The sequence below is a fragment of the Myripristis murdjan genome, chromosome 11 (assembly GCF_902150065.1).
Source record: "Myripristis murdjan chromosome 11, fMyrMur1.1, whole genome shotgun sequence".
NCBI classification, from domain to species: domain Eukaryota; kingdom Metazoa; phylum Chordata; class Actinopteri; order Holocentriformes; family Holocentridae; genus Myripristis; species Myripristis murdjan.
This window is the reverse complement of record NC_043990.1, coordinates 29,693,903-29,716,022: the sequence shown is the minus strand read 5'-3', so window position 1 is coordinate 29,716,022 and position 22,120 is coordinate 29,693,903. Positions and strand designations below refer to the sequence as shown.

General features: G+C 39.8%; 1 protein-coding gene across 1 annotated transcript in view; it reads left to right on the top strand.

The window, feature by feature from the left end:
• gabbr1b (gamma-aminobutyric acid (GABA) B receptor, 1b) overlaps nt 1-21,697 on the top strand; it is a 131,064-nt gene extending 109,367 nt beyond the window's left edge. The window contains exons 20-25 of the mRNA XM_030062990.1: nt 1,937-2,047; nt 3,496-3,589; nt 4,282-4,409; nt 13,468-13,596; nt 14,764-14,907; nt 16,248-21,697. Of these exons, the coding sequence (XP_029918850.1) occupies nt 1,937-2,047; nt 3,496-3,589; nt 4,282-4,409; nt 13,468-13,596; nt 14,764-14,907; nt 16,248-16,535 (894 nt within the window). The 3' untranslated portion in view covers nt 16,536-21,697. The remainder of the gene's footprint in view (nt 1-1,936; nt 2,048-3,495; nt 3,590-4,281; nt 4,410-13,467; nt 13,597-14,763; nt 14,908-16,247) is intronic.
• Nucleotides 21,698-22,120: the final 423 nt, after the last annotated feature.

Genomic DNA, 22,120 nt, shown 5'->3' with positions numbered 1-22,120 from the left:
TGTCAAAACTGATTGAGTTCACTTTGACTCAGTTAATGCCCATGCTGAGACTGCTGCTGCCGTAGCCCTTCTCTCTGAAGGCAGAAGAAATGTTGCTTCACCATTAAGAATGGAGATGTTCCAGCGAGAGGAAACACTGTTTGACACCTCTGTCATCATGTGTTGTGCTTTGACTGCATCTGCTACTGTAATTCCTTCCCAGCAGTGAACTGTGGATTTTACGGCCAACATGAGATAAATTCTTATGAGAAGCTTTATAATAGGATGATGGTACTTGGAATGGCTGAGATGCAGTGGAAAGAAGTGGGACAAATGTGCCCTATTTAAAGAAGATAACTGTAAATTGTATTTTGTTGTGCGCAAGCGTCCACGCTTGCCAAGTTGCACACATTCACTGGGTATTGAGATGCTGAGTGGATTAGACACAGGATAAGGATAGCTACTGTATCTAACTGTAATTGTCTTGATGAACTGTGGAAATCATTGTCTAGTTGAAGAGGAGCAATAGTTCCCACTGCCGCCTTTATGTCTTTCTGCGTGTTTACTACAGCGGGATAACCACAAAGCTTTGATCTTCAGGGATAATGCGACATCATCAAAAAATGTTCTGTCTCTTTTTAGTTTTTTATCATTTAACCTTTATTTAACCTTTGAGATTAAAATTCCTTTTGTAAGAGAGACCTAGCCTAGAAGGAATAAAACAAGAGTACATTTGATTGTAAGATTTTATTGATTGCTTTTAAGCTACTCAAGCTCCAGCTGCAGCATTGATAGTTCTGTTTCTTATGCATATAGTGGTTTTTGCTGCTCCATGTCAGTGCAATATGTCCACCAAGTTTGGACCATTACCTCCTTCCCTGTCATAAGAACAAGAGCAGCAGGTGTGTACTGCTCCAAAATGAATGAAGTGGATAGAGAGTGGAAAACAACCTGATGTTGAGCAGCGGTGTGAAGTTAAAATATTGTAATGAAGAATTTTTGTTTAAATTTTTATCTATTTTAACTACTTGATTTGTTCTGTTAACTTCTTTTAACTTGATTTTATCCCATGTCATTTTATGGAGTATTTTGTTGTTTATCATTCTATGAAGCAGTTTGGAAAGGCATTATATAAAGCTGTTATTATTATTATTATTATTATTATTGCAGCAAAGTTACAGACAAGGTAACCCTATATTTGTGAACCTCTCACACACTGGAAGCTTAACCTAATGTTAACCATAACCCTCACCACACTCGCTAGAGTTCGACCCTAGATTTGTGAGATTTTTGCAAATCTAGGGTTACTATCTAGACAGGACTAAAAAAAGAGGACAACAATGAGTTTGCAAAGCTGTCTGCTTACAGCATAACAACAGCTGATTTAAAATACATCCTAATTTTAGACCTGAGACTGTCAGAACATATAACCAATTGTGTTAAATTCCAAGTCCTTTAAAACTGAGACAAACTGACCATCAGCTATAAATTGTGTCACTTTGAAGTCACCCCGTCGTGGATTCCAAGAGGAGGGAACAGCGTACTTTAAAGCTTTTTTACCCAGTTCTTTCCAGACACAAGATATGTGCAGGTGCTGGGATCATAGGCCATAATGTCCTCCAGTTCTCATCAAAAATGTGCTCAAGTATGTGGGAACCAGCCCAAGGGAAGATTCTCCAGAATACATAACAGAACACCTTTATTTACTGAGTGAGTCACAGAGTGCCGCACGCACTGCAGCATGGCTGCTTTGTCTCTTTTGCTGTCATGGCTCAGTGCTTTGAGGGCAGATAGAATTGGCCTCAGTTAGTGATGGATCATTGTTTTCTCGTCAAGCTTAGGCTAGTCTGTTTATGGCTTCATAAATCCCTCCCCTCACACAGTCAGAAAGAGAGGATTTGAGCCTTTTCCTGATCCTTCACCATGCACTGCAGTGACCACCCCTCCTGTCTCCCAGCAGCACCTGGAGCCATGGAAACTCTACACCACTGTTGGTGTTTTGCTTGGCATCGATATCCTGTCGCTTATGATCTGGCAGATTGTGGATCCTTTACACATCACAGTGGAGGTATGATTCCTTCACCTTGGTTTCATTTATTTATCCATCATTTAATCAGGTATGCTATTGTGATTGCAATCTTTTCAAAGACAGACCTGAGAACAGAACCACACACACAATACACAATACAAAAATGCAATTTCAGTTAGTCAGCAATTCTTGCCTGCTACTATAATAGCTTAGAAAATGTCAGTTCTTATTGCTTTAAAGGGGCAATATGTGGTTTTGAAAACTCAAAGAAGTCCAAAAAAAAAAAAAAACCCTATAGTATATGAAAAAATTACATTGTTTACAGAAACAAACAAATGAAATTTAAATAACATTTTAAAACTATTCAATTATTGAAACAAGGGCAGTTTAGCACAACAAAGTGGTATTTTTAATTATATTCCAAACATCTTTAAATCTATACGATTAAATGCCCATGCTGGACTTGAAAAACCCTTTGTCTTGACACAACATTCATGAATTCATATAGCTTAAAAAAAAGGTGTGAAAGTTGTTTAAAATTCTGTATTTTTATTTTAGGAAAAAGAGGAGCATTAAATTTTGAACATTTTAAACAATTGCTCAAATTTGAAGTGCGTTAAAATTGTTAAAAGGCTTTTCATCAGAGCAATATAGGTTTGTGTATTTTACTTCTGAAAAGTTTGTTTTATATATTTTCAACAAAAGTATATACTTACTTCTAACTAGTTTTAGTCCTATTAATAGAAGTATCTTTTTAAGAATAAATGCCAGACCAATTTAAAGTAATTTATTTACATTTTAAAGCAAATTAATTAATTTATTTGTTTATTTATTTGGATCCTTATTAGTCACTACCAGTGCAGCAACTACTTGTCCTATTGGTTCACACAGGTAAACATGACATCATGTGTTTTTCAAAAAATTCAAAAAGGCGGACAATACAATATGGTGGACCTTATGAGGCAAATTTGTAGAGTGAGGATATGCGTACCATGTTTTGTGAAAATCACACTTGCAGTGTAGGAGTTACAAATTTTTAAAGTTCAAACATTTTTCATCTTTAATTATAGCGCCCCCATCAGGCCAATTGGGGTCATATTTCTTGGGCAGCACTTGCACACAAAAAACAATAAAAATAAAGCAGCACAAAAACATTAGGGTCCCAACAATAAGGTTTTGAAATCCTAATTATAATCACAACAATCGTAACAATGGAAAATGAGGGCAGAGAGAGATCACTGAGCAGAGCAGGAGATTTTAACATTTTGCAAATCAAAATGTTGATCCATTTGTACAGTAAACTTCCTCTCTGGTAATCGCAGAGGATTTCAAAAAATAAATAACATCAGTTGAATGATGACAAGAGCTTCATCCCAGCAATACAGCTTGGCAGAAATGAAATTGTTTTTGCCCTGTATGTTTGCTTGTGCAGCTGTAATATGTTGGTATTAAGAAATGTCCTCCTCTGTGTGTTTGTTCGTGTGCAGAAGTTCACCAGAGAAGCCCCTAAAGGAGACCTGGATGTGCTGATCCAGCCTTTACTGGAGCACTGCAGCTCCGAGAAAATGAACACTTGGTTGGGTGAGGGGAATATTATGTCATCCATCCTCATTTCTCCAGGAGTCGCTTTTATTTGTCTTTTTCTGTCCTGTTAAGTAAAAGCTTATGTAACAAGCACTGTTAAAACTTTAAACCCATTAAAACCTTTAACCATCACAGACCGGGCAGCTCATGGGCAGGCTTAGACTGTCAAAGCTCTTATTTCACCCACTGAACAAAATGCTTTGTATTTATTTTTAGTTTTATTTTGTCGATGGGGATTTTGTAATTAAATTTTTTGGTAATTTTGTTGTAATTTTCTTATCAATTAATTTTAAATATGCAATTATAAAACTATGAATACAGCATTTTATTATTTTTATTTATTTTATTACCTAGCCTATAATTTTTTGCCAAATCTTATTAATTCTTAATTAATTAGTTTTCCATCTAATTTTGTGATCATTGTTTAGTAATTTTTCAGGAATATTTTGGATAATTTTTGGATCCTTTTTTTTTTTTTATCTTATTGTGTCAGGTCATTTTCTCTTTTTAAAATATATGTTTTTTTGCTAATTTTCTGGGCATTTTCTTGTAACTAATTTTTGCGTCATTTCTTGCCAATTTGCTCATCACCTTTTTGTCTCATGCTCAAGTGAATTTGGCTCAGGTTTCAAAGTGTCAGAAATTGAGTTCTGCAGTAAAAGACTGATTCCTCTGTCCGTCCTCCCTAGGTGTGGTGTATGGTTATAAAGGCTTACTGCTGCTGCTCGGCATCTTCCTGGCCTACGAGACCAAATCCATCTCTACAGAGAAGATCAACGACCACCGTGCTGTGGGCATGGCCATCTACAATGTTGCTGTGAGTCTCTCCTGTGTGTGCTGTGTGTGTTTGTGTGTGTGTTGTGTGTGTTGCCCACAGATTTGCGGGTCACCTTGGCAGGGGAACTAAGCTAAGTCTTAGCCTGCTGATGCTGCAGTCCAGGAAAATGCAATTAAATGCCTCTTGGAGTTTGTAAACTCTAGGCAGACTTACTTTTAATATTCTGCATAAATTTTTAAAATATTTTCGGGAGTAGGTGCTTATACTGTATATCACCATGTCAGTCTGTCTAGGGGGTTGGTCAGTCAGCAGTTATGTCCAGAGCATATCTGTAAATCGATTTGGTGAATCACCGTGAATTTTGTGAAATCTGCAATTTTGGTGACCCTATGATCTGCTATGTTCCTCCACCAGCCAGCAGAATTTTTTAATCTTGTACACCAATGTCTCAAAAACTAATTCCACATTGTTATGACATTTGGTTACAACATTCATGTTGACTGTACTGATGACTAGATGATGATAGTCAATTTTGATGACCCTATGACCTTCCCTCTAGGGCCACCAGCCGGCCAAAATATTATAACAGCGGTAGTGGTTTTTGGAAGAGTTGAAATTTGGTACATGTTGGCAGGGTGCGAAATAAGGGGGAGCTAAGGGGAGCACAGCTCCCCTGGTAGTGAGATGAGCTCCCCTGGCTGGAAACATTGTGAAATTTTGGGGGAGTGGTGCCTGCTTGGTGCCGGCCAGCACCGCATGGAGTGCCTGGCCACCCGGTCAGGTCTGCCGGATCTGGTTGATTATTATTATCAGTTGATTATTGACTGTGCAATGCTGCAATTCGCAGTTAATTGTGCTGCACGCATTAAACAATTTTGCGGAAGCAGGAGGACGGCATGATATACGTCGTGCATGTGCTCATGCATGAGCACCCGTACCATACTGGAGCACACCCCCTCCAACCGTGCCAGAGTAATTTTAAGTTGATTTAATTAAACAGTCAAACGTTACTTTGGTGGTCCATGGATTAATTTTTATCATGTGGATTGAAGTTTGCATAGCCCATAAAAATGCTCAGGAAATCTGTTGCTCAAATGAAATTAACCTGATCCATCAGGACAAATTTTTTCTTTATAATAATCCTATGTCTGTTCTGTTGTAGGATATTAATACAACAACCAGCAGTTATACAGCGTTAGTAAGAGGTGTAGGCTATTAATTCAGGCATAGGACTGTGTGCAGTACTATTGTTAAGGTGTACATATGAAGACCACAGTTCTTTGCAAAGGCACCAATACACATAAGCCTGGCCGCTGCTCTGACCATCCTGTTGTGTTGATTTGACTGGGAGCCCTTTCTACCCCAGTTCAGTTTCTGTGTGTCTGACCAAGACCATGCTGTGTATCATATTAGGTGAAATGCGATCACTAACAAACTGTAAGTCTTAGACAGCATTTAAGACGCTATTTTCATGTGTCTTGTGCACAGTGTATTTTCAAGAGAATATGCACCTGGCATGTTTTGGAACAGGGTAGGAGTGAGATAAATATCATGCTGTATAATTGGATTGTACATGCCCAAGCATGTCCCCCCAATGCATGCAAACTTCATGACCGCACATGAGAGGCTTTTGCAGAAGTGGTCTCCAAGGTACTTTTGCAGAAGTGGTCTCCAAGGCACTGGAGCAGCATGGTCCTGAAGTTGCTGCACAACTTCAGGACCATCTCAAGCAAAATAATCTGTATGAAAAATTTCAGTCCGGTTTCCATCCAGGCCACAGCACTGAAACGGCTCTGGTCAGGGTCACAAATTATTCACCACCTGCATTCCAATATCGGCCTCATTGACACCGTTCACAAGTGGTTTAGATCCTGCCTCACTGGGTGAACTGAGTACATTGCATTGGGAGAGGCAAAATCACAAGTTCTCTATGTCACCTGTGGTGTCTCTCAAGGTTTGGCGCTGGGTCCTACCCTCTTCGCTCTTTATATGCTCCCTCTCGGCTGTGTTATCAGCAGGTACGGCATATCATTCCGTTGTTATGCTGATGACACACAACTCTACCTGTGGACAGATCCCACCCCCTCTGCACTCCTGCCATCTGCCTCACTCACTACCTGCCAGGAGGAGATAAAGGCGTGGATGAAGCTAAAGTTCTTACAGCTTAACAGTTCCAAGACTGAAGCCATCCTTTTTGGCACCCCACACCAGGTCAGATCATCCAGCCTCACCAGCATCTCTTCCTCCGATGAAAACATCCCCGTCTACTTCAGTCACCAACTTCAATGTTAAAATGGACCCCCACCTTACATTCGAGACCCACGTCAAACACCTGTGCAAGACTTCCTTTTACTACCTCAGGAACATTGCAAAACTCTGTCCATCACTCAACCTGGCAGATGCTGAAAAGCTCGTCCACACCTTTGTCTCCTCCAGGCTGGACTACTGTAATGCACTCCTCATTGGGATCCCTAGTAAAAGCATCCAGAGGCTTCAATACATCCAGAACAGTGCTGCTAGGATCCTGATGAGGGCACGCAAGCATGACCATATCACACCCACCCTCAGATCACTCCACTGGCTGCCTGTTGAACTCAGAATTCAATACAAGGTCTCCCTCCTCACACATCAGTGCATTCATGGACATGCTCCACGCTATCTTAAAGAACTCCTCACTCCTCAGACTTCCTCACGCACCCGTGGCACTGCCAACCTCCTCAATTTGGATTTGTTTTTTATGTAAAGTGCATTACAGATAAAATTTATTATTATTATTATTGGTCTTTGCAGTAAGATTTGGGTGAAAATCAGTGTGTTTGGGAAGCACTGAGCATATGACTGAGCATACATACCGGAAACTTGGATCACACAGCATGAAGAATGTGAGCCTTTTAAATGGAATTACAGAGACCATTTTACCAAATTATGGATTTCGGGTAACATATCCCTTTAAAAACCATAGGTCTACATGCCCAAATCGCCCCCAAAAGATGTTAAAATGTTTTCTCAAAAAAGATCTACAGAATGACTGAGTTAAACACGTCACAACATATCTGCTATCAGACAGGTTCCAAATATGCTGCTCAAACAAATAAGTCTCATGTTTTTCTGTTGGTAGCAGAAGAAATAAGTACAACCCAGTTGCATTTTTTTTCGCTAGTAATGACCGGTGTAGCCCATGAGTGAACAGTTTCCGTTCCTTTCTGTCTCTGTTAACACACTTTGAAGCACAGAGCAGAGAGACCCCCAGATGACTTTGGCTTACTAAAAGTCGTTTGGGGGTCTAGAACATGTAAACATGTGAAAATCCCTGCCCTAAAACAAGCTGTTGCATGCCCACAATACACTGACTGAAGTTCATCAGAAAGTTGTTGGTTCAATGCTTTGTTCACACAAGCAGAGTATAAAGGAGAAGTTAACAACGTAACCCCCAACATAAATCATAAAACAAAAAATGTACATGGGCAGCTGTTAATTTACCTGGGCATGCTGCCCAGATGTAATCAACATATGGGAAGTGTGTGTGAATCTGTGTGTCTGTGTGTGGGTTCGTGTGCGTTTGTTGCTGTAGCTCTTGGCAGCTGAGGCTAATGTGTTTGTTAGTAGCGTGCCTCTCTCTAGGCTGTGTGTTAGACTGCAGTCTTTCACTTCCAATCGCTCACAACTGCGGCCTCTCTCAGCAGGCATGTTGTGTTTCCATGCCCTTTCTGCCTTCATTTCATGCTCTGCTGAGGAAGCTCTGCTGTCTTAGCGGCATCACTCACCTCCAGCCCAATTTCTGAACCTTAATGAGCAAGGAGGTGGCCGGTGGGCTCTGCAGCATGCCATGTGTCCTAAATGACAAGCCCATGGGACTCTGCAGCAGGAGCAGAACAAAAATAAAGACCCAAAACAACAGCTCTTTGCCATCCCTCCTCATCAGCAGGAATAAAGTCGCATGTCAGGATTCCTTACAGATACATGAAAGTGCCCTTCAGTTTTCCACTCTGCAGAGTCTAAAGGTCCAGAGGAGACAAAGTGTGACTGTGACACTGTCTTTTAAGGCTTTGTGGCCCAGTTTGAATTCCATTGGACATCCTCCTTTCAGGTCTTCTAAGACATCACAGCAGACCTCTGCACAGGACTGTTTTTTTAATCCCACTCCTGCCTCCGCCTGACTCCACTTCCACAATGTGTGTATCACACTCCCATGTGCTCCCGTAATGTGTGTGTCCACTCCTGCTTGCATCCACAAACATTTTTACCATTCAGTCCCGCACAATAGTGCTCCATTAATTATGTCTTCTCCTGTCCTGTCCCATTATTTTACTGTTTAGCATTAATGAAAAGATGCATACCTTTCGCTAATAATGTAAAGAAATTATGCTCTAGTGCATGATTACATTCATACCAGTGCAAAAATTACAGGTATTCTGGTGCAATAAGTGCATCTGTTCTAGGGCAAAATGACATTGCATTTTGCTTTGTTTTGTTTTGGGTTTTTTTTTTTTTTACTTTACTTCTTATTTTAGAACATGTATTGCTGTGGTGGTTTGTTTTGCTCAGGAGTAGCACTCCTAATTTTGTTACATTTTGCACACTGACAATAGTTTTATAATAGTTAATTGATTTGACAATAATTAATTTCTTGACTGCATCCTTTTGGTTAGAAGTAGCTAAATCTATATATAATAATAATAACAGTTCTGCTTCTGTGGCTAACAAAGTCATCAACATTCTTAAACCCCAGAACTGATAATTGGCCGCATAAAGGGGACTATTTTCCGGCAGAGAGGCCATATCACTCTGCCCAATTTGAAGTCATCAAAACACAACAGCAATCAGTGGACAATGTGGACAACTTTATTACAGTGATGGAATACTGGTGTGAACAAAGTTTGAAGTCTCTGAAAGTTCATTTTCATATCATAGTGAAATGAATGGAAACCAATAGCTGGATAAAAGAGGTTAACGAGAAAAAGCCCTCTCACCTCAACCAAATTTCACTCTACAAACCACAAAGTTCTCCACTTAGCATGACGATTCCAAAGACAAGTGTGGCATCTGGTGCTGGTTTGAAATAACCAATCTCTTAATATCCAGCCAGTCCAGAGAGGCACACACCACAGAGGTACTTTAATCAGCAGCGTCTTCAGTATGGCGGATTTTGTGTTTCTCATTTCCATCGTTGTATTTTAATTCATCTCTGAGGATTATCCATTATTCACTGAACCCAATTTAAGCTTAAGCCGAGTGGGAGAATTGCAAATTGGTACCAGGAAAAAAAAAATGCATGCGTTTATGTGTACTCTTTTCCTCTCTTCTTCCTCTTTGCCTGCTTTTGATGAATGGTGGCACCCCGGATGCTCCTCTCCCTGTAAAACAAATGAGACAGATCCCAGCACTGCCATCTGCTAATGTCATAATGCCCTAACACCTATTTATGTGATAAAGTAAGTGAATGGGACAAAAGGTGGCAGACATCTTACTTCAGAAAAAAAGAGTCTAAAATTGGTTAGTTGCATACCCTGAAATGGATTCAGGATGTCTGCAAGTTCTTTAGAAGTCTTAATGTATTTAAGGCCTGAAAATTATTTTATTATCATTTTATGTAGGCTTATTTTCAATTAATCAAGCTCTATCTTGATGCAAAATTAATCTCTGTTGGGTTGTATCATCACCTGGACATATTACAAAGCCACATGGTGGTGAAATACTGTCATTAGTTGCTCTATTCTCACCTGGGCTGCTAATCCACAAAAATGCAGAGAAATATCTTCCAAAATAATATTTTTGCCCTGTAAATAAACACAAACAAAGCAAAATATGCCAGTATATAAGAAACAACAATAAGTCCTGGTACCCTTTTTTTTTTTTTTTTTTTTTTTGGTAATTCATAGTGAAAGTACTATCAGGTTGTGTCTTCGTGGCGCAAGGTTACTGTGCTTAGGTTTCCTGTAAGACGCTGCCTGCCAGATCTACTTTCCAATTGAAAAAGGAAAATAACCAAAAAGAGTGTCCTTGTAGGCTCCATGCTAACATTTTTGCATATACTGTGTTTAGTAATAAACTAACCTTTATATTTATTGATCTTTACAAAGTTCACAGTCAATAGAGTGATAATAGATCATTAGCATTATCTCAAAACTAAGGAAATGAAAAGCAGTAGCAGCTCTAAAGTTAAATGTTAAGTAATTTGAAAGCAAAATTGGACTTTGGTAGAGTGTTGGGTTGTATTAAACCAACAAAGAACAACTAGTCCTGGTGCCCATTTTTTGAGGATACTAATCAGGTCTTTTCTTGCTGTTTTCCTATTTGAATTGGAAAGTAGATCCGGCAGGTTGTGTCTGACGGAAACTTCTGCATAGTAACATTGGACCAAGGAGAAATGACCTGCTAGTATTTTCACAAATCATTATAATTTCACAGAAAAAAACAAATTGCTACTGGGACTTGTTGCCCGTTGGTGTTGGTTTCTGTACTAAACGTGTTGTTTTGGGAGCTGGTTTTCTGTGGACATGAATGGTGAGATAGAAGTACAGTATTGTGGATTAACAGTCCAGGGGAGCACAGAGGAACTAATGAGGATAGTTCACCTCCATGTGGACTCATATCACACCCAGGTATACCCAACACTCCAGCAGAGCTCAGCTTTGCTTTAAGGCTGACAGTGGGGAGTGGTATTAGTCAAAGCAGAGATGGACAGTAGGTCAAATAAAACAAATGTCATGAATTGTGCAGTTTCATCAATAGTGTGTCCACTCTTAAATTAATGCTGAACAGGATCAATACAGCTAATTCATTTCCTGGTGTCCTTTCTCTCATTCTGCTTATTAATAGTCTCAAAATATTCATGAACTTTTTTCAATTACACATATCTTTTTGTTTCTTCATTGTAATAATTATGATTTGGTCTTAAATCCAGTGCCCTGTAATAATAAAAGGTCTCCAATCTGGCTGTGTGAAACCTGTAGATTACCTGATAAAGTTAATTATGTGGTAACTGTGGGAGCAGATCCAGCCCAGGAACAGCGAGTGCACAGTAATGCTGTTTGTTCCAGTGCGGCAGGTGAAATGAATTGGAAGAGTTGTGATTGAGTGTAAGCCAGGATTGTGTTTGTGGCGTCACTGTCCTCTGGGCTGTGGCCTGTCTGTGGAAGTAATGACACAACAGAGAAAACATCGCTGCTTTTGATGTCAGCCCGCTCTTTCCATTTGCCCGTCTGGATGGGATTTTGCAGCTTTCGGAGAGAAATGACTGACTTTTGATCAATATGTATTGATTTCAAACCCCCATCCACCACTTCTCTCATTTTTCATTTATCTCTGTCCCTCACCCCTCCTATAATCTCAACACTCCCCCCCCAATCCATCTTCCTCTCCCTCAGTCATCTCACCACATTATTCCTTTCTCTTCTGTCCCTGCCGACTTTCTCTCAATTTCATTCTCTTAGTTAATTCAGAACAATTTAAATATGCTTTATACTGGCATGACAGGAACACAACCTGTGATGCCAGGAGAGTTCACTAGCATACACATTAAGGGATGACTCACAAAAATAAATGAACAGAAACCGTGAAAAAAAAAACCAACCTTTGATGGGTGTGATCTTTTCTATGCGCTCACAAAAGGATGAGAGAACATGGTTTTAACTGGATGTTTTTGTGTGTAAAACTGCCAGGGGTTGTCAGGGTCAGGCCAACTCACTGATAGTGCTGCCTTTTCCCACACTTATTCCACATTTTTTTGCTAGTTGAGTCTAAATGGTCTTCATTGCAGTTTTTATTGTGAAATTCAGAAATGATAAAAAGCAGGACCAATAAAGTAGAGGCAGGTTCCTCTTCTCATCTGCGTTGACTGATCTATTATTGTGAAAGGTTCCACAAACTGTCGTTAATCATTTGTTCTCTGTAATGGATATGATGTAAAATGTAGTGAAGTACAATATTCACGCAAAAATGTACAGGGTGACCCCAAAAAACGGGAATCTTTGAAGTGCGTATTGGCAGACATGAGCAAGTGGCAGCACAATTTTTTAAAAAATGAATATTCCATCATTGTTTCTTAAATGGCATGCTTTAAGGTTTCAATTACTATGAATAAAATGTTTTTCTTCCATCACTCTTGGTTTTATTGGATTGTTAAAAAGTTCCCGTTTTTTTGTGTCACCCTGTATTTAAGTCAAAGTCAAATTACTGACTTAAAAATACTCCAAAAAGTACGCAAAACGTGACTCAATTACAGTAACATGAGTACATGTAATATTTGCCTCCAGCTCTCAGTCAGAATGCCCATGCATCGCTGTTTGGTTGCCAGTCTCAGGTTTTCCCCGTTAGTAGCTTTCCTATCTCTGTATGTTCTGCTTGTATTGGATAAGAACAAGTATTTTCCTCAGCCTGGCTTCAAACTCGTGAATCTCACTTTAAAAAATGTCAAGTGAGTCAGTAGGTGTGGTCTTGCCCAGTTCAGCTGCAGGTTCTCAGTTGAAAAGCTGAGCGGGCCAGTCAGCTCCGTTGTAGAGCGGGACAAATGTTGCTGACAAAATGAAAGTGTGCCAGAGCGAGAGAGTTATTAACTAGCTAGCTAATAACACGAGAAAAGGGATGATAACTTAAATGTATGGGTGCCACTGTCAATGTCGTAAACAAATTCAATTTAAAAACACTCAAGGTAGAGCAACATTGTGCACTGAAGGCATTTTTGGGGTTTAATTGAACTTATCAAGCTCTTTCACCAACAAGCTGTCTTGTAATAAATGGCACAAAGTGTCAGCATGCCTCCCACATGATTTCCAAATGGGGTGTTGTTATGTGCGATGCAGGTCAATTGTATTAAATGCGCCAAACATTCAAAATGACTGGTATGCTCCTTTAAAGACTAGATTACAGTAAAGGCAAGTGATTTTCTGAATGGATTAGACTGTTGTAGCTAATATGTTTGTAAAATGACTGTCTTTGCCTGCTTAGTCTTTATATGCTTTACTAATTTACTATGCATTACTAATGACTGTTTATCAAAAATATCATGACCTGCCATGTTTTTTTCTGTGCCTCTTTCAATGGCAGTTTTTCCACTGGGATTCTAACTGGGGTTGTGTGTCTCTTCTCTCTGTCTCAGGTGTTGTGTATGATCACAGCTCCAGTCACCATGATCCTGTCCTCCCAGCAGGACGCCTCCTTCGCCTTCGCCTCCCTGGCCATCGTCTTCTCCGTCTACATCACCCTGGTGGTTCTCTTTGTCCCCAAGGTGAGGGCGAGCGACTGTCCTTCTCTTATCCTCTCAGATTGCAGATTAGGCTGGCAATTTAAGTGTCAGTCAAAATGAATTGCCTTTCATCAGGGATCTACATGGTCCAGGCTGATGTAATATAATGACTAGCTAGATTGGCTCTGCCTTGATGTGTCAGCATCAATACCTGCTCAAATCAAGTCTGCTCAAGCAGGAGAAGGGCTTGCTTTTAAGTTACAGTAAAGGATAAAGTTAGTTTGGGATTAGAATCAGAATCAGAAATACTGTACTGATCTCCAAAGGGAAATTGGGATTAGTGTCTGTCGTTAGAGTTTAGGTTAAAATTAGCATTTCACTTTTATTTAAAACAAGTGTAAATGGAGGCCAGTGGTATAAAAAGTAATCACAATTCGTACTTAAGTAAAAGGAAGATGCATTGTTTCAAAACTACTCAAGTAAAAATGAAAGTCACCCATTATTACACTACTTAAGTGAAAGTACTAAAGTATCAAGTCAAGTCAAGTCAAGTCAAGATACTTTATTAATCCATAAAGATTTGTAAATTTGTAGATTTATTTATTTTTTTAAAAGAAAGAAGGAAATTGATGTGTCACAGCAGCAGCGTTCTGGTATTACTTAACTATTCAAAAATACAATAAATTGTGCTTCATAAAAAAGCCTTTTTTTCCCAGATACGTATTGAAATGTATTGAAAGCCTCTGTAGAAATAAAAGTGAATAAATTGTACATTAGGCCATTAGGAAACATTAGGAAAATGAAGATCAACAAAGGAAAAGGAAACTGATACAAGCTAAAAATCTGGTTGCTTATGCTGGGTGCTGGGTGTTGTGCTGCCACGAGGGGGCGCTGTTGTAATATTTAAATCATCCAACATGAAAGCAATCCTCAAAGCTATATGCATTTATTATTTTTGTCTATTTTGTAATAAATAATCAAGGTAGTCAGGGAAATTTCAGTGGAATAAAAATATGCACATTATTTTCAAAATGTAGCGCGATAGGAGTGAAAATAAAAAAAGAGCGATAAATGCTCAAGTAAACTACAAATCAGCCCCAAAACATTGTTTAATACAGAAAGGAAGTATTTCTGCTTGGTTGCTGTAGACTGCTGATGGAAGCTCCTGACAGGTCTAATAAGACAGAGGTGTGTGTTTGTGATGTGCAGATGCGGCGTCTGATCATGCGGGGGGAGTGGCAGTCAGACGCTCAGGAGACCATGAAGACCGGCTCGTCCACCAACAACAACGACGAGGAGAAATCCAGGCAGCTGGAGAGGGAGAACAAGGAGCTGCAGAAGATCATTCAAGAGGTGCTCATTTCATGTTTCTTCTTTACTGGACAGAGACAGGGGGGATTACACAGACAGGGGGGATATGCAGCAAAGGTCACAGACCAGATCTGAACCTGGCATGGCCCTGCACCAACCCAGCCATCAGCTTGCCTGGAAGCTGGAGCTTACAGCTTTAAAACTTGTACTGCATGGTAGTTTATGATTTTTATGATTTATTATGTTTTGGTGATTCTGTTTCTCTTTGGTTGCTGCTGCTCTGTGCAAGTGTAATACATCCACCAAGTTTGGTGCGTTTACTCCCTCCCTGTCACAAGAACAAGAGCTTCACTGGCATTGTACTGATTTGAGTAGCAACACAAAGCTGAACATTTCATTTGAATGATGCACAACAACATCATTTTTTTTTTGTTTGTTTGTTTTGTTTGTTTGTTTGTTTGTTTTGGTTTCACTTGCAACAATCTTTCTAGTCCCCTGGTTTCCACTGCCACTGTATCACCCTGCAGGTTGAATATGGGGCCAGAGCGCCACTGTGTGGTGATTACTTTGAAAGGTTTTAGTCTCTGAATACTTTCTGTTTTTAGGGGTTATTTTATGGTAGTAATCTTGACAGTTAAATTTATATATGAAATTATTTGATTCGATATGTAGTGGTGCAATTCAGCATTACAGTTTATTGTGATTTTTTTGAATTTTTGAGTTTTTTGAATTCTTCTCTAGATTGTGGATGTAAAGTTTTATGTAGCTATGATTACTGAAGAAGCCATAATGGGTCATTTTATACAGTGACATCAAGTTTGAAAAAATGCTCTGGCTGCAGTGAAATGGCTGCTATGGGGGCCCACATCATCACACAGGAATCAAATGTGGCTCATTGAATCCACAAGAGTCTCAGCTTTCCAGTCAAAGCCAACTGATGCAGCTCCAAGACTGTTTAGGCCCCAGTCTGCACACACACACCATTTTACAACAGGCCACAAGAACACATGTGGACTGCAGGCTTTGGGGCCCAAACTGCATGGGATTAGCAGAAGGTGGGCGTGTCTGCAAAGGGGAGAGCCGTGGCTGCCCAGAGAACCCATTTTCATTCACACAGCTGGAGGTCAGAGGTCAGGGGACCCTACAATTAAAATGTGAATAATTTTAACATAATTTTATGATATCTTTCTTTTGCACATTTTATAATAATTTTTGGTCATTTTTAAAAAAAAAAAAAATTACAGTATTTTTTTGCTAATTTGCCTTTTTCCCCTGGGTTTTTAAAGGAAAATGAATATGCACAGGTTTCAAAAGGTTAAAACAGCATAGGGTGTCTTATTTGGAGAGAAAGTTGAGTGTTTCCTGCCATCTCTCCCCTCCAGAAAGAAGAGCGGGTGTCAGAGCTGAGAAACCAGCTGTCTGAGCGACAAGCCCTGCGATCGCGGAGACGAGCGTCGACCGCCACCAATCAAAACCACAGCTCCTCCCCGCTCCCCATCCCGCAGAGCGACCCCAAGTCCCTGGTCCCTCCTCCGGGATACCCCGTCCCCACCTCTGACAACCACCCGCTCCCTCCGTCTTTCTCCAACTCCTCCAACCTCTACCAGCCTGACGGCAAGATCAGCCGAAACAACTGCCACACCAGCCGGCTGCAGCTGCTCTACAAATGAGACAGCGGCGGTGAGAGGACTGGAGTTGGGGTCTAGAAGCTGTAAAAGAACAAGGTACAAACGTGTCGGAATGAATAATTATTTCAGTATCAGTTAGTGAAGTTAAGTCCAAAACTGATCCTGCACACCAACTGAGGACAACAAGTGGAAATGCTTCCATTGAAGAGATCTGCGGTGAGGCAAACAGATTCAGAAGTAAATCAGAGACACACAGAAGATTTACATGTTATTCTATTTGTCTCACCCCTCCTGCATCTCCTTTCTCCTCAGCTGTGAAGTCATGATATTTTTCTTTTTTCCAAAAGAAATACCTGGACATACATACATTCGGTTAAGCTAATTACTGTATGCAACTGCTGCCTCTGTTGTCTGCCAGTGATTAATAAAGTGCCATCTGGAGTTACAGAATATATCGCTCAGAATTAGATATAACAGAGAGTCATTGGTAATATGGCAAGGCATTTATCATGTTTATTCTTTACAATCAGGCCTCTTAATGGGTTTGGATAATGCAAAGTACTCCAGGGAGGCTGGGGACAACAGCTGTAGGATAAATTAGGCCAGTTTTATAAGAACTGGTTGTATCCATGACAGAATGAGCTTTGTCATTTTTAACTCTTCTGGGTTAATTGTCTTAATCATGGTTTGTAGATTTTTATTGGTCTCTGTTCAAAGAGACCACTGAGTCATTTGTACATAGTTTTGTCCAGTCATGCTGCACCCTGCACTGTGGATGTAAACAGCCCGGGCTTGTCACTTCAAATGGCTCTATTGCTAAATTCCAGCTGCAAATGACAGCAAAGTCATGGAAGTCACTTCTCTCGTCTGCAAGGAATTTGTAAAGTGGTGAGACTGCAATCAAGAGCTGAATAATAATGCTATGAGGCTGAAAGCATTATAATGATAATGTTTAGGTTGTTTGTGCAGTGTTAGCTGCAGCTGGGTAATGATGTTTTTTTTTTTTCTCTGTTATGTGGTCAAGACAGACACCAGAAGCCAAATACAGTTCTCTGTGAAACCTGAAACCAGGTTTCAGCTCCCCTTGTAAAACAACTGACAAAGCTTATATATTAAAGGGGTACTTCACCTATTATGAAAAATGTCACACTGTTCTACCCTCCCATGTGATGTAGGACAGTAGTGGTGCCTCCTTCCTCTCATTGTTACTGAGTGCTGGATACTGGCTGGATGCTCCAAATGCTAACTGTTAGCCTCCTGCCATTGAGCTGGACTTCCCCCCAGCTAACATTCTGAAAAATAACCAGATTAGTCCACTCAGACTGTTAAATAAACAACGTTTGAGCTTGATGGACTGTTTGAAAAAAGACAGCAAAATGTAATAAATAAATAAGGAAATAAGGAAAAGAAGAAGCTAGCCACAACATGACTTGCCAGCTATCTTAGAAAGGGTTTTTTTGTCTCCAACATGTGTACATGTGTTCAATGAAGAAAACACATGACAGCAAACTCAAGCAATCTGCTTTCGTCTCTGTGGTGGCTGCTGCTCTGGTGTGGAGCGATACATGAAGTTAACCTATCTTGGATGGGTTAGGGTTAGATGTTGATAACGAGAAATATCCAGTTATTAACAGTAATTTGAGCAAAAGTATTATGCACTTGTGTGTTTCAGTTTCAAAAAGCGGCACCACTACTGTCCAACATATCAATATCAATTTTTCTTAAAATGGTTTACTTCAAAAAACGAACAGGAATGCTAATGCAGTTGAAATTCAGTGGTGTTTAATATTCCAGTGTATTCTTTTCACCTCTGATTGGTTTGTTGACCTTAATTTTTTTTATTTTTTCTTTATTTTGTTTCATTTATTTAAAAGGGACAATGTATATTGATCACATGCATTGCATAAAATGTACCAGATTTACCCATCAGGCCATTTTGCATCTGTAGTCCCTGGCAGGTTGATGTTGCAAAAGATGGGTAGGCTACAGAGAAATAACTAACAGAGGTACGAGAAGCATGACACGACAACAGACAATTAACAAGCATACAATGTAATGGAGGCTTTACTGACTCTTTGCCATTTGAGGGACCAAGTAAAACACCAGGGCAAAGTTGCAATACAGACCAGCCACTGTCCAGTTCAATTGTAATCCTCCCCCTGACCCTCATTATTTAAGAAGATCCAAATACTGTTCAAAAGCTTTGAGTAGCACTATGTGTTGCCCATGACCACTACGTACAAAAACCTGTCACTGATTTCCCCCTCTTTCTTTTGTTGCTCCAAGCTTTTGATTGACTCCTCATAGATAGAGTGGACATACCCGGTCCAAGCCTGTCGGGCCCCATCAGGAGAGATTATGTTTGGGTTCGGGTTGGGTTCAGTCATGTTGACGTTATTTTAGTGAAACTCTACTGTAAAATAAATAAAAATGATGGACCTACTATCTGCTCTTGGCAACTTCCTGTATGTTGCTGGAGTTTCCGTGATGACGCTCAAGGCAACACGTAGGCTATCTCAGGCGGTAAATGTAACCGAGTGATGGAAGAAAAGCAAAATTTTGGGTTCGGGTTGGATTTGGACACAAAAAAAGAATGCCTGTCAGGTTTGAGTCGGGTTCAGTTACTATGATCTCGGTTCAGGTCGGGCTCAGACAAAAATATGCGGCCGGATCCGCACTCTACTTATAGCATCATAAAGTTAATTGATGTCGACATGCCTTCAGACTGCCTCCACGCCAAAGGTCAGTTTATTTCAAACAATGCACAGCCGATTTCAGATGTCCTTTGCAAGTGATTTTTAATGTGCCGTGAAGCACTTTTGGAGACAAATGTTTTTTAAAGGTCCACTAACTGAGGCGGTCAGTGGTCCGTCTTGATAACAAAACCAACAGGCCACCATCAGACTTTCCCCGCCAGCAAATACTGCAGCATTTCCCTTCCTTCATGTTCTCTGTTCTGCTTTTTCGGTCACGTTGTTGCTTTTTAAAATAATGTCAGACAACAAGGTGATTTCAGGTTATTTTAAGGGGAGAGAGCAACACTTCCCCACATATTTCCAGTGAACATTGTCTCAGCAGAAAGTGAAAGTACCATGTTCTGGTTTTGGATCTCTGTTTAAAAATATGAGATGGCAGCCTTGGTTTCTGGCTCATCGGTATGTATCTATTAGCTTCATGTTGCTGTGAAACTCACAGTCTGTTCTCAAGCACGGTGTCTTTAGCCCTATCCAGACAGGATGGACGTCTTTCGTGAGTATGGCAGGGATCACTTCCCTTTGGGAGCAGTAGTTCCCCGGCAAGTAACCCCTACTGTTTCTCAGCAAAAATTCCACATCTTTTGTTAATTCCAGTGTGATTCCTAAAGTACCCAGCATTTTCCGCCTTGGTACCGAAGTTCTGGAACCACCTGTCATTAACATTTCACACCGCTTCATCTGTGTCCTCTTTTAAACATCAGCTGAAAATCCATCTCTTCAAACTAGTTTTTAGCTCATTTTGTCTTCATTCTATCTTACGTTTTTACTTTTATTTGACCAGTTTCACTCCCATCTTTATTTATCACTTTCCAAGCACTTTTTAGCATTGTTAATTTAACATGTTATCATCGAGGGAATGATACACACCTTCAGCAATGTACAGACCTATTAAAGTAACACATTTATGCCCTCCCAACATTTCATGAACAGTTAACAACTGATGTGCACTACATTCAATTACATGATGCTGTGCTGCAAAATAAATCCTGTCTGGACAGGGCTTCAAGATTCAAACATGGCTCCAGGAGACTCAACCAGAAACAGGAAAGAGTTTAATATTGAATCAGACAGAAAGTGAAGCTGTGGAAGTCAGGGGTGGCTGGGTGAATACACTGACCCTATGAAAACATGTGTTGTACTGGGAGTTTTTAATTTCTAGAGAAAGACCAAAAACTTAAAGCAAAATTTAAGCTCGGTAGAGTGTTGAGTTCCCCACAAGTTGCTGCGTGCTCCCCTGGATGAATGGATTGCTATTTCAGAATTAGGTATTTCTGTCTCTCCATTCACTTCCACAGTGCAGCGAAACAGAGTCTAAATACTATTGATATATAAATAAATGTAAACAAGGTGTATTATGCCAATATAAAAATGGCAAGTTTGAATTGGAAAGTAGATCTGATAGGTTGCATCTGTGTGAAACTTCTTCACATTAGCCTTGTGCCAGGAAAAAACAACAGAGAGAGCTTTCATAAATAATTGTTATCACATAAAAAAAAATAGGCACTGGGACTTGTTTTTTATAGTGGCATAATCCACTTTGTGGTGTTGATTTATATGCTTACAGTGTTATTTTGGGAGCTGTTTGGAAGTGAATGGAAAGATAGAAATACAGTATTGTGGATTAGCAGTCCAGGGAAGCACAGAGCAACTAATGAGGAGATTTCATGACCACATGGACGTAACTGATGTCCAAGTAACCATCCAACCCAACACTCCACCAAGGTGCAGTTTTACTTTAACCTAACATCTTAGCTGCAAATTGGAAATGTTGGATACACAGTAGCCTACTGATTAACAGAGGCCTCTTCTTCCTCACTGATACAGTGTTCTCTCATATCCTTTTCACTATTCTTTTTTTTTTTTTTTTTACATAATCAAGCTTTTATTTATTTGAATTTCATCTTCGTGTCATCTTGGAGTGCAGTACATGCTCATAAGCTCCTCTCTCATCTTCATAAACTCTTATGACAACTAGATCCGTGCTTCTACAATCTCTTGCCAAGACCAAGAGCTGGCCTTGTCTGACTTGGAGTCTAGTCTCATGTTCTTAGTCTCTGTGGTAGCACAGCTTGTTTCATTCAGTTGTCGTAAGCAGTTATGAGTGTTTGAGTCACGCTTATGACACACCGATGTATTAACCATGAGAACGTTGTACAGTGCTCATGCTGGATCGTTTTAAAGTGACCATCTGTAAATATATTGTATGTTTGTCTGTAATCTCTTGATGTATTTTAACTGTTTAGTCTTAAAGCAGTGAAGATACAAGTGATGTTGATACAAATGAGGATATGTACAACATTGATGTTGTAAATAGTGATAACTAAGAGATATGTATAACCTTGCACTTGCGTATACCAGCTGTATTTCGTGTGGTACAGTATTTGAAATATATTTCTATATGCTATATAATAATAGCTGATATTGGAGATTATTTGAAATGCAAGAATGATTAATAAAAGTGATTTTCTTTTCTCAAAATGGTGTCATCAGAGACTTGAGTAGGACAGTTGTACTCCTGGGAGTCAGGACCCCTGAGAGGTTCAGGAGATTATTTTGGGGTGTTGTAAGATGATTCACGCTCCTGTTACTTTCAAATTTATCAATTGGTGTGAATTTGACCCCAGTCATTTAAACCTCCAGAAACAGATAAATTAATAAAAACTGCTTGCTAAATTGATGTGTCAGGTTTGGTGAGGGAACTAAAGCAGAGGGAAGTTTTTTGAAGATGATAAATGCCACGTTATAGTTGCTCAGTGCCCAAAACTGCTAAAACGCATGTGTGCAAAATGTTGATATTTCTCCTGTTTTCTCCAGGTAAAACAGCCTGGGGTCAAACTGACCACAAAGAAACCAAGATAACCAAGATAAACA